At 39.8% G+C, this 16,402-nt stretch overlaps 1 protein-coding gene across 4 annotated transcripts in view; it reads right to left on the reverse strand.

The window, feature by feature from the left end:
• The window catches only part of igfbp2a (insulin-like growth factor binding protein 2a), an 84,910-nt gene extending 69,611 nt beyond the window's left edge, over window positions 1-15,299 (reverse strand). For 3 of the 4 annotated variants that reach the window (XR_008397278.1, XM_053684164.1, XM_017482396.3), the window contains exon 1: window positions 14,843-15,297. Coding sequence is in view for 2 of the 4 variants with exons in the window: in XM_053684164.1 (XP_053540139.1) it covers window positions 14,843-15,194 (352 nt within the window). In the remaining 2 variants the exon portion in view is untranslated. Of the gene's footprint in view, window positions 1-14,842 lie in introns of all 4 variants that reach the window. The other variant, XR_001814271.3, reaches the window with a different exon arrangement.
• Between the last annotated feature and the right edge of the window lie 1,103 nt (window positions 15,300-16,402).

The following is a 16,402-nucleotide window of genomic DNA, read 5'->3' on the forward strand; positions in this document are numbered from 1 at the left end:
TGGTGATTGCAGGAGGAAGCCCTCAGGAACCTCCCTATATCTTGACTGAGTCTTTCTGTTTGGCCATTAAATTGGGGATGGTAATTTGACTGACACTGATAAGTCTTTTGCAAAAGACTTGCCATACCCAGGAGGTGAAATGAACACCACAATCTGAGACTATGTCCTCAGTCAATTCATATAGCCTGTAAACATCTTGCCAGAGATCTGACAAGATCTCAGCAGTTTCAAGGGCTCTGGGCAGGCTTGGAGAAGCAGTCATGTATGGTGGTGTGACCCTGTGAATAATGCGAATCAGTGATAAAATCGATTGTAATATGTGACCAAGGTCATTGTGAAATGGGTAAAGGTTGCAAAGGGCCTGTGGGTAACTGTCATGAGTTATGGGTTTGGGCACAGACAGAGCAAGCATTAACATACTTTTTGGCATCTTGTCTAAATGTTTCCCACCAGAACTTATTCTCTACTAGTCTCCCAGTCCTTGTGATGCCTGGGTGCCTTGGTGCATGAACTGACATGAATTCGTGAGAGGACGTCAGCCTTACTATTCTTGGAACTTAATAGGTGAGCACAAAGTCTAAGTGAGTGAAGAATAGTGTCTACCTGGCTTGGCATGGGTTTAGTCGCTTTGCTGCCTAGAAACATTCAAGATTCTTGTGACCAGTGATAAAAACCATGGTTCAAGACTTCTGCAGCTATAACATGTATGTGTTTCTGCCTTCAGTTGGTGATTTTTTCCTCAATTTTAGTTACATGAAACTAGGGCTGCACAATTAATCGAATATCGATCGCGATTACAATTTTGACTGCCCGCAATTAAATGAACGTGATCGACTGCGATATTGACGTTTAAAGTTCGTCCTCCGCTCATAGAAAACTCTGCTGTTTTCTCCACTCAAATCAAGCGCTTCCTACACTTACAGCCAATCACATGCATTTAATATCAATTTGACATTAAGCTTAGTTCTCTATTTCCTTAGAAAGCTATTAGCCTTTTTCCTAGTATGGATCATGCTTGTGTTAATCTACTTTTAATTAGGACTCTATTGTTTAAGATATTTAAAAATAAATATTTTATGCTTGTTTATTTATCAATTAACCAACAGTATTTCTCATTGCTATTATTTTAATTCAATTAACAGTGACCATGAGCAGAGAGCTTACATTGAACTGTTTATGACTGACCTCCTGATTAAAGTTTAAACAAAAAAAGATTGGTATCTGGATCAGTTTCAGTCGTAAAAATCAGTAATGAACACCATTAAACAAAAGTACTTTGCATCTGACGGGTAAATGAACTCACCCAATCACATCCTATATGAGATTATTCAGATATATACACAATATACACAGAGTGGTTCGAGAACTGACTCCAGCCCAGAACCATGACAGTGGAAAATGTCTAATAGTGTAGCTTTAAATATATTTAAGAGGAGCAGACTTCAAACACTGAACATTGAGGTTTATTGTATTTGTTTACAAGGTGGAACAGGTTAACGGTTGTTTTTTGTATACAGTCTGTAAAATTAACTGAAAATATTACATTTAGTTTATCAGAAGGTAAATTAATTTGTCATGGCTCACACTATGTTCCTAAAGTCTGTCATAAAGTCTGTCTATGGGAAATTGTCCACCCTCCAAGACCTTGGATCCAAGATGGTATCCAAGATGGCGGCACACACAGTTGCTGCGGCTCACGGCTCTCCTTTCCAGTGCTCTCTTTCGTTGTTTTTGTATTATTTCTTTATTATTTGTTTGAGCATTATCGGTTCCACGAACATCCGCTATACAAGTCAGAACCTTATGGATATTGGGGACCAACACCGCATACCTATTACGAGAATGTTTCATCACACGCACAACATCCCAGACGACATAGTGAGATTGCCGGGCTCTCCGTGGATTGTTGTCGGGTCCAGAAGGCGGCGCAGACGGAGGAGGGAGAGGAAGCAAAAGTGGGGATGCAGGTCCGGTATTATGCTAAGGCTAAGAAAACAACCACACAAGCCACCTTTACCGAGCCCTACATGAAACCACAACAGACATGGTTGGCAAATCCCAAATAGTCTGTTGCTCAATAGGTGTGTTAAGTTGTGCGTGTGGTATGGAAGTATAATAGTGCTGAATGTTCTCAAGGTAAAATGGCATGTTGAATTACATAAATTGAATAAAAACAGTTTCCCCAACCCCTTGCACAGTGTAGCATTTTGGATATAAACATAAGTTTGTGCTCGTGCAACACTGTTGTGCTTCCGTGCTACACAAGCTTCACTTTGTAAAGTTTGCAGGTTACAGTCTTCTTCGTGGCATTTAATATAAAAAGCTCCCATGCCTTAGCAGACTTGGGTCACATACTTTTTTCTGCTCTCAATTTATGATTACGCCTTCAGCTGATGGTGACTGAGGTCATGTTGGGCATAAAATGTAATGCTGACAAACTGAAGAAATGCATTTTTGTTGACTCTTGGTATTCTCCTAAAGCTAGTGGCGTCGCATTATGTGCATTTGATATCACGGGCCATCGACTGGGAAATGGCTTATATTAATGCTAGTGCCCCATTTGAGATGATAATTCCCATCTAAAATTCATACACTAAAGGGTAGAGTATATAGTGCATAGTGTAAGTGTATAGTATGTCATTTGGGACACAACTTTGGTCTGTACTCTCCGATGCGTGTTTTCAGAACAGAATTAATGCAGAGTAAATGTGCCTCATGCCACACACAGACCAACTAATCGATAATGAGATTCATTGACAGCGATCAATTATTATCGATTAGTTGTTGCAGCTCTACAGTCTGCAGCTTAAATAACTACATGTTCTCCATTAACAGGAAAATATTGGAAATTGTGTGAGAACCCACTTTCATGGTACCCTGGCTATCTTCACTTATAGCTTTCTTTTGAGATGTATTCAGCCTTTAACTTAGCACCTACAGAACTTGGGTTCATGCAAAAAAACATTTTTCAGTGTATATTGCTACTTTCTAGGCAAATCAATATTTCTAGTGTAAAAGTTTTATACAGCGTAAAGTCTATTTTCAGCTCTGATTTAGACTTACAAACATACATTTCTATTTTCCAAAAATTCCAAAAATTGCTACTGGTGTGGCTATTGGTTCAAATTTAGCTTAAATTTGAAGTTCAATTAATGGAAGTCAAATCAGCTTTGTGTCTGACATGTACACATTGTTTGTTATTTTTCTTTACAGTACAAAATTGGACCTATATTTGATCCGATTTTCAAAATAGCTGTAAACCACTTTTCATGAGCACATATTACATGTAACTTGATTTTTGTGTTTATGATTATGTCGAAAGTCACACAGACAATGCTAACATGGCGGATGTAGTATGTCTGGGATTCTAGTCATAATACACACACATACTGATTAGTACGTACTTCCTCAAATGCAGTACATACAGGCATATTATGCGATTTTGGACACAGCCAGTGTGTTTTTATCATCATCGTCGTCCACTTAAACTTCAATGGCAAGTACCTATTCAACACTTTAACTAATGTCTCAAAGGACATTAGTGTTGCTGTCACTTCTCTTTGTCTAACGTTAGGAAGCTAGTTAGCTGCAGCAACACAATAGTTAATTTATTAGCTAGTTACCTAGGCACAATGTTGAATGGTAGCTAGCTAGCTGGCTAATTAGTTAGGTTTCACACATTAGTTTACAGTTGGCAATTCAGGGAAGTAAAATATAACAACGGACACGTAAAACAAATGTTTGGTCATGTCACACAGCATCAGTATATTTGTCTTGTTTTTTCAGTAAAAAATACATAAACATCTTCAAAAATTAATACATTTATCTGAGAACCAAACTGCAAAGGATTTAGTGTATTTTATTTTTCTTTGAGAAGATTTACTACAAAATACACAAAAACCTTCTTAATATCCAATGTATGTTTGCTTTTCATGTTAAGTTGTATTTTTAAGATTTTGATTTTTTTGGTGTTGTGTGTAACATCAGACAGCTAGACGGAGCCATGCGCAAACTTCATGATGTTAAATGTAAAGTTTATTTATTTAATTGTTGATCTAATTCTGATTGCTTAATCTAATGAATGTGTAACTTATGTTGGCTTTTTTGTCCAACAAAAAAGCCAACATCCTCAAAAATCTCCTTTGTTGGTGTGAACAAAGGAGATTTTTGAGGACCTCAGAAAAAGAGTTGTTGATGCTCATCAGGCTGGAAAAGTTATAAAATCATCCCTAAAGAGTTTGGACTCCCCCAATCAACAATCAGACAGATTATGTACAAATTGAGGAAATACAATACCATTGTTACCCATAAGGAGTGGCTGACCAACAAAGATCACTCCAAGAGCAAGACGTGTAATAGTCCATGAGATCACAAAGGAACCTAGGGTAACTTCTAAGCAACTAAAGGCCTCTCAAACATTGGCTAATTTTAATGTTCATGAGTCTAATGAACATCGCTGCCTGTCTGCAGTTTGCTAAAGATCACATGGACAAGCCATAAGGCTATTGGAAAAATATTTAATGGATGGATGAGACCAAATTAGAACTTTATGTTCTGAGAAAGGAAAACACTGCATTCAAGCATAAGAACCTTATCCCAGATATGAACATGGTGGTGGTTGTATAGTGGTTTGGGCCTGTTTTGCTGCTTCTGGGCCTGCATGGCTTGCCATCATTGACAGAACAATGAATTCTGAATTATTCTAGAGAATTCTAAAGGAAAATGTCAGGACAACAGTTCATGAACTGAATCTCAAGAGAAAGTGGATCATGCAGTAAGACAACGACCCTAAGCACACAAGTCATTCTACCAAAGAATGGTTAAAGAAGAGTAAAGTTAATGTTTTGGATTGGCCAAGTCAAATTCATGACCTTAATTCAATAGAAATGTTGTGGAGGGACCTGAGGCAAGCAATTCATGTGAGGAAACCCACTAAACTCCCAGAGTTTAAGCTGTTCTGTACTGAGCAATGGCAAAAAAATTCCTCCAAGCCGTTGTGCTGGACTGATCAACACTTACCAGAAATGTTTAGTTGCAGTTATTGCTGCACAAGGGGGTTACACCAAATATTAAAAACATAGGTTTGGATCATTTTCCTCAATAAATAAATGAGCAAGTATAATATTCTGTATATTTAAATAAAAAATGGATTAGATCCTCTTTATCTACTTTTAGGACTTATGTGAAAATCTGATGTTTTAGGTCATATTTATTCATAAATGTAGAAGATTCTAAAGGGTTCACAAACTTAAAACAAGTAAAAAAGTAAAACAAGGCCCAGCCCAACAGGGTTGATTAACAAGCATAAGAACCAAATCTGATTGCATATGAGGTAAGGTTACTCAGCAGTTCAGACAGTATGGTTGTCATTGAAGAGAGGGACAATTAGTACGTTTACATGGACAACAATAATCCGGTATTAACCCGATTAAGACAATACTCTGATTAAGAAGCTACCATGTAAACAGCGATTATTGATTACCTTAATCCGACTAAAGTCATACTCAAAGTAAACACAAATCGAATTAAAACATTTGGAGTATTTCTGTTTTAGTCGCATTATCAAAGTGCATTATAGACATGTAAACACCTTAATAACACATTATTAATGTGGTGTGGGAGTTTTCACCGCATTTTGCGACAGGATACATACACAGCAATGCTCAACCGTTTGACGGGAAACAAGAGAGCATGGCTGCGTCCAAAATTGCGTACTTACCTACTATATAGTCAGTGAAATGCATGTCTTTTGGCTACAATATAGTAGGCAAGTATGCTGTTTCAGACGCAGCCCATGGCTTCAAGCAGTTGTCTATTAGCATGGCAAATACTTAACTGCACTTGAAGCTTTCGTAAAATTAAAAATGAAATGCCCAAAACTGTATACGGTTCCATAACGAAGACAAACTATGTTTATACATTAAATTCTGGATTGAACGTCGGACAGCATGGCATGGGGATGTAATGACGTGTGCTGTTAATCAATCTTTGTTCTATAAAATGTAAAACGGGAACATGAAAGGAATATTCTAAAAGCAACTCATGTAAACACCTTAACCACAGTATTGTCTTATTCAAAATAAGGTCAGTAATTAGATTATTGCTGTCCATGTAAACGTAGTCATAGTGTGGTTAAAGGCTGAAGTTGCTGACCTTATAGGTTGCAGCAAATGCCAGAATATCTGGTTAGTGGGCTTACCAGAGTCGATCAAAGGTCCGCGTCCAGCCATGATTTTTTCCAGCTCCTCACTGACATTCTGGGTTCTCCCCTCACCTCCCGAACTGGACAAAGCACACCAGAGCCCCGTGCCCAAACCAGGCCGAGACCAGAAACTGCAGCCGGTCATCCTATGTTTCTGTTTTTCCTACACAGTTGTCCGTGAGTCTTGGATAAAAGGAGATCTGGTGTACCAAGGCCACACAATTTGCATCTATGAGGATTACAGCCTGATGTTTTAAAGCTGCTTGCTGAATTCAAAGGCACTATGTCCGAACGCTACAAACAGGCCTTCAACCCGCCCTTCTTTACTCGGCCAAGCTGCATATCACGCTTCCGAATGTGGAGAAGAAACTACTGACTTCTGTTTCAGAAGTCGACATCTTTGTTCAGGACATGGGCATGGGACAGTTAGCAGATAAACAACTATTTGTCTCATCCTGCAATAGTTCCTATCTGAACTACTTACAGGTTCCAGTTGCCTATAAATATATAAATGTTTTTGCTATCTAAACACTCACGTGAACCCTGCCATAAACTTCACCGCTAAGGAAAAAAACCCTCTTTCTTCCCCTTTATTATTTTGTTTTCTATTTTTGTTAAATAAATAAAAATAAAAAATAAGGGGGGGGGGGGGTGCCGTTTTCTGACTGAACTGTATGGATCTGTTATATGGTCATTACGGCCACTATTACATTAGTTCACTTTGCACTATTTGTTTTCTTTGACTTCATGACTTCAATCATTTCTTTTCATTTCATTTGGCTGAGTAGGGAGTGGTATATGAGACATTATGACCAAATTCGGCAGCAATATTTCAAAGATAACCCTGTCTTATAGCTGTTTAAGTAAATTGGGCTCTACATCATTAGAATTAATTGACGTGGTGGCCGTATTATTTATAAATGCCAACATGTTTTTGATTATTATCGAGGTTCATATAGGGCTGCACAATTAATCGGATATCAATTGCAATTACTATTTTGACTGCCCACGATTAAATGAACATGCAAAGATTTGTACATTAGCCGGAATGAAGCACAACATGGAGCTGAAAGAAGCAGTCTGTTTATTTAAATGTGAAAGTGCAATAAAAATATGTTTGATTCCTGGTCAGGGAAACAAACCCAGCCCACTGGAGGGTTGCATGACTGTTTGGCCTTAGAAGCAGCCATAGTCCCAGCAACCACAGTGAGTGTGTCCATCAAGAATTTGAGTAGATGAGGGCTCCATCCAGAGATAGGGCATTTGAACGGATCAGGCAGGTCCGGAGAGCAGAAAGGATCAGGATCTCTAGTATCTCCATAAAATCATGTGTGGCTCGACAGAAGGGGACAGGGAGAGAGCAGATTGTTAAGACTGTGCTTAGCGTAACAGAAAGTCTAGTCATGGTAGGCTTGAGAAAACAAATACATTTTAAGCCTAGACTTAAACATTGAGACTGTGTCTGAGTCCCAAACACTAATTGGAAGACTGTTCCATAACTGTGGGGCTCTATAAGAGAAAGCTCTTCCCCCTGTTGTAGCCTTCGCTATTCAGAGGTGCCGTCAAATAGCCTCCATCTTTTGATCTAAGTAGGTGTGGCGGATCGTAGAAAACCAAAAGTTCACTTAGGAACTGTGGCGCGAGACCGTTTAGTGCTTTATTACTCAATAATAGTATTTTATAATCAATGCGAGATTTCACTGGGAGCCAATGCAGTGTTGATAAGATCGAGGTGATGTGGTCGCATCTTCTGGTTCTAGTTAGGACTCTAGCAGCTGTATTCTGGACTAAATGGAGTTTGTTTATGCTCCTAATGGAACATCCAGACAGTAAGGCATTACAATATTCTAGCCTAGAGGTGACGAAAGCATGAACTAAAATTTCTGCAACGTGTTGTGACAATATATTTCTTATCTTAGCAATATTTCTGAGTTGAAAGAAGGCTATCCTAGTAATATTATCTACATGAGCATCAAATGGTAGACTGGAGTCAATAATCACTCCAAGGTCTTTTACTGCTGCACATGATGAAACGTAAAGTCCATCCAGGGTTACTGTGTAATCAGAAAGCTTACTTCTAGCTACACGTGGTCCTAGTACAAGTACTTCTGTCTTATCAGAATTAAGTAAGAGGAAGTTAATAAGCATCCAACATCTAATGTCTTTTACACATTCACATACAACTTTATTAAGCTGCTGTCTGTCGTCTGGCTTTTCTGAAACATACAGCTGTGTATCATCAGCATAACAGTGGAAGCTAATTCCATGTTTATGAATAATTTGACCAAGAGGTAGCATTTATAATGTAAAAAGCAGTGGGCCTAAAACAGAACCTTGTGGAACACCAAATTTAACCTCGGTATGCGTCGAGAAGTCGCCATTTACATCTACGAACTGATAACGATCGGTCAGATAAGACCTGAGCCAGGAGAGGACTGTTCCCTTAATGCCAACAACATTTTCTAATCTATCAAGGAGAATAGTATGATCTATAGTATCAAAAGCTGCACTAAGGTCAAGTAATACAAGCAACGAGACACAACCCTGATCAGAGGCCAGTAGTAGGTCGTTAACTACTTTAACTAACGCTGTCAGTGTGCTGTGATGAGGTCTAAACCCCGACTGATACATTTCATGAATGTTGTTCCTTTGTAAGTACGAGCATAGCTGCTGTGCTACAACCTTTTCTAATATCTTGGAGATGAAGGGGAGATTTGATATAGCTGGACATTTGAGAGGGGTCAAGGTCAGGTTTTTTAATCAGGGGTTTAATAACTGCTAATTTAAATGATTTAGGTACATACAGTGAGGGAAAAAAGTATTTGATCCCCTGCTGATTTTGTACGTTTGCCCACTGACAAAGAAATGATCAGATTATAATTTTAATGGTAGATTTATTTAAACAGTGAGAGACAGAATAACAACAAGAAAATCCAGAAAAAAAACGCATGTCAAAAATGTTAGAAATTGATTTGCATTTTAATGAGGGAAATAAGTATTTGACCCCTCTGCAAAACATGACTTAGTACTAGGTGGCAAAACCCTTGTTGGCAATCACAGAGGTCAGACGTTTCTTGCAGTTGGCCACCAGGTTTGCACACATCTCAGGAGGGATTTTGTCCCACTCCTCTTTGCAGATCTTCTCCAAGTCATTAAGGTTTCAAGGCTGACGTTTGGCAACTCGAACCTTCAGCTCCCTCCACAGATTTTCTATGGGATTAAGGTCTGGAGACTGGCTAGGCCACTCCAGGACCTTAATGTGCTTCTTCTTGAGCCACTCCTTTGTTGACTTGGCCGTGTGTTTTGGGTCATTGTCATGCTGGAATACCCATCCATGACCCATTTTCAATGCCCTGGCTGAGGGAAGGAGGTTCTCACCCAAGATTTGACGGTACATGGCCCCGTCCATCGTCCCTTTGACGCGGTGAAGTTGTCCTGTCCCCTTAGCAGAAAAACACCCCCAAAGCATAATGTTTCCACCTCCATGTTTGACGGTGGGGATGGTGTTCTTGGGGTCATAGGCAGCATTGCTCCTCCTCCAAACATGGCGAGTTGAGTTGATGCCAAAGAGCTCCATTTTGGTCTCATCTGACCACAACACTTTCACCCAGTTGTCCTCTGAATCATTCAGATGTTCATTGGCAAACTTCAGACGGGCATGTATATGTGCTTTCTTGAGCAGCGGACCTTGCGGGTGCTGTAGGATTTCAGTCCTTCATGGCGTAGAGTGTTACCAATTGTTTTCTTGGTGACTATAGTCCCAGCTGCCTTGAGATCATTGACAAGATCCTCCCGTGTAGTTCTGGGCTGATTCCTCACTGTTCTCATGATCATTGCAACTCTACGAGGTGAGATCTTGCATGGAGCCCCAGGCCGAGGGAGATTGACAGTTCTTTTGTGTTTCTTCCATTTGCGAATAATCGCACCAACTGTTGTCACCTTCTCACCAAGCTGCTTGGCAATGGTCTTGTAGCCCATTCCAGACTTGTGTAGGTCTACAATCTTGTCCCTGACATCCTTGGAGAGCTCTTTGGTCTTGGCCATGGTGGAGAGTTTGGAATCTGATTGATTGATTGCTTCTGTGGACAGGTGTCTTTTATACAGGTAACAAGCTGAGATTAGGAGCACTCGTTTTAAGAGTGTGTTCCTAATCTCAGCTCGTTACCTGTAGAAAAGACACCTGGGAGCCAGAAATCTTTCTGATTGAGAGGGGGCCAAATACTTAGTTCCCTCATTAAAATGCAAATCAATTTCTAACATTTTTGACATGCGTTTTTTCTGGATTTTTTTGTTGTTATTCTGTCTCTCACTGTTCAAATAAACCTACCATTAAAATTATAGACTGATCATTTCTTTGTCAGTGGGCAAACGTACAAAATCAGCAGGGGATCAAATACTTTTTTCCCTCACTGTAGCCAGTGCTTAGGGAAGAACTGATTATATTTAGAAGGGGTTCAATTACTCCAGGACAAATCTGTTTAAAGAAACATGTAGGGAAAGGATCGAGTATGCAAGTTGATGATTTCGCTGAAGATATTAATGAAGCTAATTTGGTCTCTCTAAGAGGAGTAAAACAAATCTTTGTTGCTATGTAGTGATTGGGTGCTTCTTTCGGTGGTTTTATTCCTAGTTAATTTTGCTACTGTGTTGAATAGAAATCTCAAATTGTTTTTGTTTTCTTCTATTAAGGTGGAGAGCCAGACTTTTCTAGCATCACTAAAAGATTGTCTATAGTTCAGTAAGTTCTCCTTCCATGCTGTTTGAAATATTACCAATTTGGTTTGACGCCATTTATGTTCTAATTGTCGAGTGGTCTGTTTTAAGGTACACGTTTGATTTGATCGTTATACCAGGGTGCTAGCTTTTTCTCTCTAATTATTTTTCTTTTGAGTAGAGCCACTCTATCTAGCGTGTAGTGGAGCGTTGACTCTAAGCATTCAGTCGCCTGATCAAGTTCTATCGGATCAGACGGTGATCCAAATCTAAGTGACGTCTCTGGGAGGTTATTGATGAAGCTCGGTGCAGTAGCTGGTGTGAAGGTACGTTTCACGTGGTAGCGAGGTGAGATGCAAATATTATGATCAATACGTATTTTGAAAGAGATAAGATATTGGTCTGAGACAACTTCAGACTGCGGAAAAATTACAATATTTTCTATATTTAATTTGTATGTTAGTATGAGGCCAAGAGTGTGACCTCCATTATGAGTGGGTCCTATTACATTCTGAATCCTATTACCCTTCTGAATCTAAGATGGACACAACCGCCTGTTCTCAGTGGTTATCAAAATTAATCTTAAAATCACCAACAATTAATGCTTTATCTACAGAAGCAACCAGGTTTGAGATAAAAGCCTCTGGCTTGCTCATTAGGGATAAATTTATCAATTTAAAATGTATATCCTGAATTTACTGTGTACGTTTCTGTAGAGATGCTTTGTGACAAATGTCTATTGTCATGTATTGCCAGAGGGAGCTCTGGACTTAAGTTCCCAGCAGCCACTGCACCTCTGCATCACAGTCACATGACCACCTGCACCTGATCCTTATTCCTGTTAACGTGCACCTGTGTGAATGTAATCAGTTTGCACCACATTCTTTGTCTTGCTTTGTTCCTCCTCTGTTGTCAGGTTATGCTCTCTTGCCTTGTATGTATTGTATTTTTATGTTGTGTCCTCATATTTATTAAAACTTTAAATCTGCACGTGCATCCGTCTCTGAAGTCTCCATAACTGTGACAGCTATACAAATAAAACTGAACTGAATCAAAATATGTGGCCAGTGATCCACTGTGATGACCCCGAATGGGAGCAGCCGAAAGAGAAAAAAACATTGAGGTTCACTCTCTAGTAGTTTGATACCAACATTGTGAAGCTAGGGCAAAAATCCTAAGTCAAGTTCTCAAAAGTAGGTTTTGTATATTAAGCAACTTATCAAAAAATGTGCATGGGCAGAACTAAATGGTCCAAAAGGCAATAAAGGGGGCAAGGAGACAAAGCATGGGAAAAAAATAAGTTTCACTGTACCCCTTATTTTACAAAAGATATGCTTGTTTTCACGTGCAAAAACATGAATAGTGCCTCCAGAGGCCAAGTTCAGTGAGACAATAGGGGGTCCTTTGAGGGAACATAATTTCAAGTTTCATGAGAATAGCTCAGTGTTTACCTTGTCAAATGCCTGCTGAAAGATGACTGGCCAATGGCAGCCAGGTTTTTAAGTAACCAGGACTTTGTCAAAAATCCACTTGCAGATTATCATATAATATAATTTTTAAAAAAAAATATATATATATATATATATATAGAGAGAGAGAGAGAGAGAGAGAGAGAGAAAGAGAGAGAGAGAGAGAGAGACATTCATATATACACACACATACACACAGCATGTAGATGCAGTATACCAAGTTTCAACTCGATCAGATGTAATCTAACCTTAGCCCAGCTCCTTATGCATGACTACACATCAAACTTTGCACATGACCTCAGAATCTTGCCCTGTAAATAAAACAAATCCATGAGACACATGAGTTAAAGCTGTATGAGTAAATTACATTCTGCCTCATTGATTTGCTGTGAATTTGAATTGATTGACACGTGACAACCATATTCTTTACAAATCTCAGCGTGTTTTTGATAATTATCGAGGGTCACACTCTGCTGGGTAGCTTTGACACCAAAATTGTGAAGATAGGACAAACATCCTAGGACAAGTCCTCAAAAGTAGGTACTTCATAGTATTATAAAAATTAGCTAAACAATCAAGTGGGTTGAGCTAGATGGTTCTGAGGGATTTTTTTTGTTTGGAAGAAGCCTATGAATACATTGCAAAAATACATTTTAACTGTAGAACTTCTGGAATTCAACATATGAGTCAAAACATAAAATTATCAGGCTAATCTCTCTTCCCTGATAAGCGAGAGGGAGTACTACATACTGACCAAGTTTCGTATCTGTAGGTCCAATGGTTTGGTCTGCACCATCAGTTTTGCAGAAGAAGAAGAAGAAGAAGAAGAAGAAGCAGAAAATCCTAACAAAAATAACAGGGTTCCTGTATCGTCAGTGCTTGGACCACAATTACTGAACACTGAGTGTAGAACCTTTAATAACCTTAAAACCAAAACCTTGCAAAAATCTTTTAGTATTGTTCCACTTTCATTTGTCATTTTGTCCCAAACAGAAGGAATAAGTAAGCATGCTGACATCATAGTTCAGACTTGTTGCTATGAGCCATCTTAGGCTTACAGAGAGATAAACAATAAATCAAGCCACTACATGAATGCAGGAGGAACATTTGTTACTACCTGATATGCAAAACACTGATGGTCTACATACTTGAAGACAGTTGTCATCTTTAGCCTGGTCCTGCAAACAGCCATGTGAGGGGATCATGCAAAAACAGACCTCTACAAATTCTGCTGAGCTCCTCGGTTCTGCTAATGCCTCCTGTACACCCACACATCACTGCCAGCCTTACACAGCTCAAAAACATTTGTGACATTGTTTGTGCTATCTCCAAGCTGCAGGGAGCTTGCAAGTTTATTTTGGAGCCCAGTGCAGTGAGATTTTTGGCATACAAGTTGTTGAACCACCAAGCAGGGATGCTAGCCATACCTGCTCTTAAAGAGAGCAAGGGGATTATTTGGGACTATTTTCAGTCTGTCGGGTAACCTCTCTCATCAGACCTCTGAATAGACCTCCTAAATGGGTAATTTATTTTTGAGCTGCTCTACCAGGTGGCCAGGGACTGTTTGAGGCCTGTTTTATTTGTCCAAGGATGACCACTGCTTCCTCTTTATATAAGATGAGATCTGTTTACAAGAACAACCAAACAAGCACAATAAATGTTTTTGACCCCTTTCAGTTCTTCAGTGATCACATCAACAAAATAGTGTTATACTGAGAGTCTTTCTTTATATATTATGTGTAAAGTGATTAAGAAAAAAATCTCACTACAATAAATGAACACAAGTACAAAGTGTTGTCAAACTGAAAAAAAATAAATGAATATAAGCAGCACTGACATAACTCGTTATTTTCACCATTTTTTAAAATAAAGATTAGGCATTTGTTTCCTTTAGAAACCTCATGAGTCTATCCTCTCCAAGAGTCTAATTTGAAAGGCAGACGTGTCAGTTCTATTACAATAATGAGATGCAGAGTAAGACCTGAAAGTGCAAAAATGTTCTTTTGCACCACATTTGTACCAAATGTTCCAACAATATTTTGATCCAGTCTGTCTTTCCTATGAAATGTGCTTATTTGTTCTCTTACCCTGACATGTCTTAAGCTACAGGGCACTCTGCGAGAGATTTCTCGCAAACCACACTCCTTTAACACCCACTGTGAAAAATTTACAGCCAGAAAGGGTCAAGGAGCGAAGTCCACCTTTCTAATCAATCTCTATCTTTTGCTATAGAAATAAACACGAATATATTAAAACAGCAAATTATGATAGTAGACAATGTGTGTGTGTGTGTGTGTGTGTGTGTGTGTGTGTGTGTGTGTGTGTGTGTGTAAGTTTTAGAAAAAAGCGAGTCTTGCACACACTATTAAAGTCGTGCAATGAATCCTGGCGCAAAATGGGCGAATCCATGCATACATCTCGAATTTATGTATAATTGATAGATGGGTGGATGACTCACCGCTAAGTTCAGCGCTCAACGTGCTGGGCTCAGAGTCCGCTCTGAGTGCGCAGCGACCGAGGCCGCGCACTAGCTGATCTAGCGGCAGCTCCGAGTCCGGCTCGGGGTAACAGCGGAGGCCGCTGGCGCAGCGCGGTGTGTACACACCACACAGCTCTCCGGCCCGGCGTGCACAGATTGGGCAGCAGCCGCAGCCCGGCTCACGCACGATCTCGCCGCAGTTCTCTGCAGTGAGAGTGGGACACGCCGCCTGGTGCTCGGCGCTGCAGCTTGGGCAGCGGAACACGAGCTCGGCACGCGAGGCGTCCGCAAACCCCAGCAACAACAGCAACTCCAGCATTACGTACGACATTGTAATTGGGTATTTTACACTCCTCCGTCGGCTTCAGGTAAAGAAAGTGGCAACAGAAGCGCGCTCGCAGACAATGTCCAATCGGTGCTCGTGTAGCGCTGACATCATACCACAACATCCTGAGAGGATCGCGCGCATCTGGGTCGATATAAAAATGCGCGCAAGCTGCTTCGTTTCTGTAGGCAGAAGCATAGCAGCGACATGGGGACATGTGCACTTTTCCTCCGTGATTTGCGGGCAAGTGATTCTGTCTGACACGTTTATATGGCCTGAATTGACCCTGTATTAGACAATCACTAATGTCTGAGATAAAAAAAAAATAAAAAAGAAAGAAAGAAAGAAAGAAAGAAAAGGGGGGGGGGCGTTTTTTACATTAATAGCAAGTTGAGGTATTGGTTATTGCAGTGTTTTTCAACCTTTTTTGAGCCACGGCACATTTTTTTTTTACATTGGAAAATGTTACAAAATGACACTCTGTAGCCTAATACAGTATATATAATTACAATATAGTTTCTCAATTTATTTATACTCACTCAGTGTGAAACATGGGCCTGTTTAGATGAACACAAAGCCGAAATCCTGGCAGGAATTGACGAAAGACACACACGAAGCTCGTCTTCAACAGTTCTCAGTCTCTCTCTGTTTTTAGTTTTTTTTTTTTAGTTTTTTTTTTATAGCGGTTAGGCTTGAAAAGCTCAGCTCACACAGATATGTTGTGGAAAATGGGAGCAATGTCAAAACAGCTTTGTTGGCCAGAATGGGGAACTCCCTGGCAGCAGACAACCAAAAACTGTCCAAAGGAAGATCAGCAAATCTTAGCTTTAAACCACGATCTTGTTTAAATTCGGTTAGTTCCTCCTGCTCCTGTAAACTCGTGTCCTTTCCAACAACTGATGCTGAGCTGTAGGGGTCCCTAACCCAGTCAAGGCATTCGGTGGAGGCTGAAGAGAAATAAAATGACAACTTCTCCTCAAGAGTTTTCAGATGTTTACCTATTACCTCGCACAGTGCAGCAGTGTGATCTTGCCATTTCTCTGTGATGGGAACATCAGGGTTGGCACTTTGCACATGTTGTTGCCAGAGGTGCACCTTTAAACGGAATCCATTCATTTTATCTGTGCTTGTAAGCACATTTTCATTTCGGCCTTGCGTCCGTGTGTTCAGTTCATTAAGATAATGAAATATATCTGCCAGGTATGCCAGCTTTG

This window comes from Ictalurus punctatus, chromosome 12 (assembly GCF_001660625.3).
Source record: "Ictalurus punctatus breed USDA103 chromosome 12, Coco_2.0, whole genome shotgun sequence".
Lineage (NCBI taxonomy): Eukaryota > Metazoa > Chordata > Actinopteri > Siluriformes > Ictaluridae > Ictalurus > Ictalurus punctatus.